This window comes from Miscanthus floridulus, chromosome 17 (genome assembly GCF_019320115.1).
Source record: "Miscanthus floridulus cultivar M001 chromosome 17, ASM1932011v1, whole genome shotgun sequence".
Taxonomy (NCBI): domain Eukaryota; kingdom Viridiplantae; phylum Streptophyta; class Magnoliopsida; order Poales; family Poaceae; genus Miscanthus; species Miscanthus floridulus.
Window position 1 is genome coordinate 78,527,915 of NC_089596.1, and position 1,500 is coordinate 78,529,414.

The window sequence follows — 1,500 nt, forward strand, 5'->3', positions numbered from 1 at the left end:
GCTGACCAGCTATTGGCTCCATCTGACCCTAAAGTCATGGAGCTCGACAAGGATCCAGCGATAGGGCCCGACCCTCTAGTCGACTGGAGGGTGCCTTACCTTGACTACCTCCTCTATGAGGCACTATCGACGAACAAGATAGAGGCTTGGTGGCACGCGCATTGTGCCAAGTCCTTCATCCTTGTTGAGGGCAAACTCTACAAGTGAAGCCACACTGGGATCCTACAGCGCTGCATCCCCACTGAATAGGGGAAGCAGTTGCTAAGCGATATCAATGGTGGGGTTTGCGGTCATCATGCTGCACCCAGAACCCTAGTCAGAAACATGTTTCGATAGGGCTTCTACTGGCCAACCATGGTGGATGACGCTGAGCATATCGTGCGCACCTGTGAAGCATGTTAGTACTATGCTCGGCAGACCCACCTGCTAGCCCAAGCACTCTAGACGATCCCCATCACATGGCCATTCATGGTCTGGTTGCTCGATCTGGTTGGACCTCTCAAAAGAGCGCCCGGGGGCTATACCCACTTGCTTATCACTGTAGACAAGTTTACAAAGTGGATAGAGGCTCAGCCGATCTCCACGATCAAGTCCAAGCAAGTTGTGTTGTTCTTCCTCAACATTGTCCATCGCTTTGGGGTCCTGAACTCTATCATCATGGACAATGGCATGTACTTTAATAGAAAGAAGTTCCTCTGATTCAGTGATGAATACCACATCCATGTCGATTGGGCCACCATAGTGCACCCCCGCATGAACGGGTAGGTTGAGCATGTGAACAGCAAGGTCCTACAAGGCCTCAAGCCTAGGATCTTCAATTGGTTGAACAAATTTGGCGCACGATGGGTTACAGAGCTTCCTGCCGTGCTCTAGACCCTGAGGACGACCTCCAGCGGGGCCACCGACTACACTTCATTCTTCATGGTCTATGATTCTGAGGCTATCCTCCTAACCAACCTCGACTATGGGGCATCTAGGGTCAGGGCGTACAACAAACAGGGAGCCGAGGCATCCCTCGAGGACGCCATGGATCAGCTAGATGAAACGCGCAACATCTCCCTCCTCTGCTCGGCCAAGTACCAACAGGAATTGAGCTGGTATCACGGCCGTCGAGTGTGGGGTCAGGCCTTCAACGTCGGAGACCTGGTGCTCCGCCTCATCCAGAGCAACAAAGACCGCCACAAGCTCTCTCTGCCATGGGAGGGACCATACGTCATCGCGGAGGTGCTCCGACTAGGCACCTACAAATTAAAAACCATCGACAGTGAGGTCTTCGTCAATGCCTAGAATATCGAGTAGCTACATCGCTTTTACCCTTAATAAATGCACACTTTCTCTTATTAGTTTCACTATCGAACTCCCCGATCTTTAGTGACGCCCGACCCCAGCAACAGCGAGGGGATTGGGCCTCACTTGGGGGCTAATAAGAGCGTACCTATCTGGTTGACATTCTCTATGCCTAGCCCTCTCCCACATTAAGACCTAGAAGCAAGGTTTGCA

General features: G+C 52.1%; 1 protein-coding gene across 1 annotated transcript; it reads left to right on the plus strand.

Moving 5' to 3' along the window:
- Positions 1–921: 921 nt before the first annotated feature.
- LOC136515830 (uncharacterized) lies at positions 922–1,287 on the plus strand. Its single transcript, XM_066509315.1, has one exon. The coding sequence runs from the start codon at positions 922–924 to the stop codon at positions 1,285–1,287; it is 366 nt and encodes a 121-aa protein (XP_066365412.1).
- Positions 1,288–1,500: the final 213 nt, after the last annotated feature.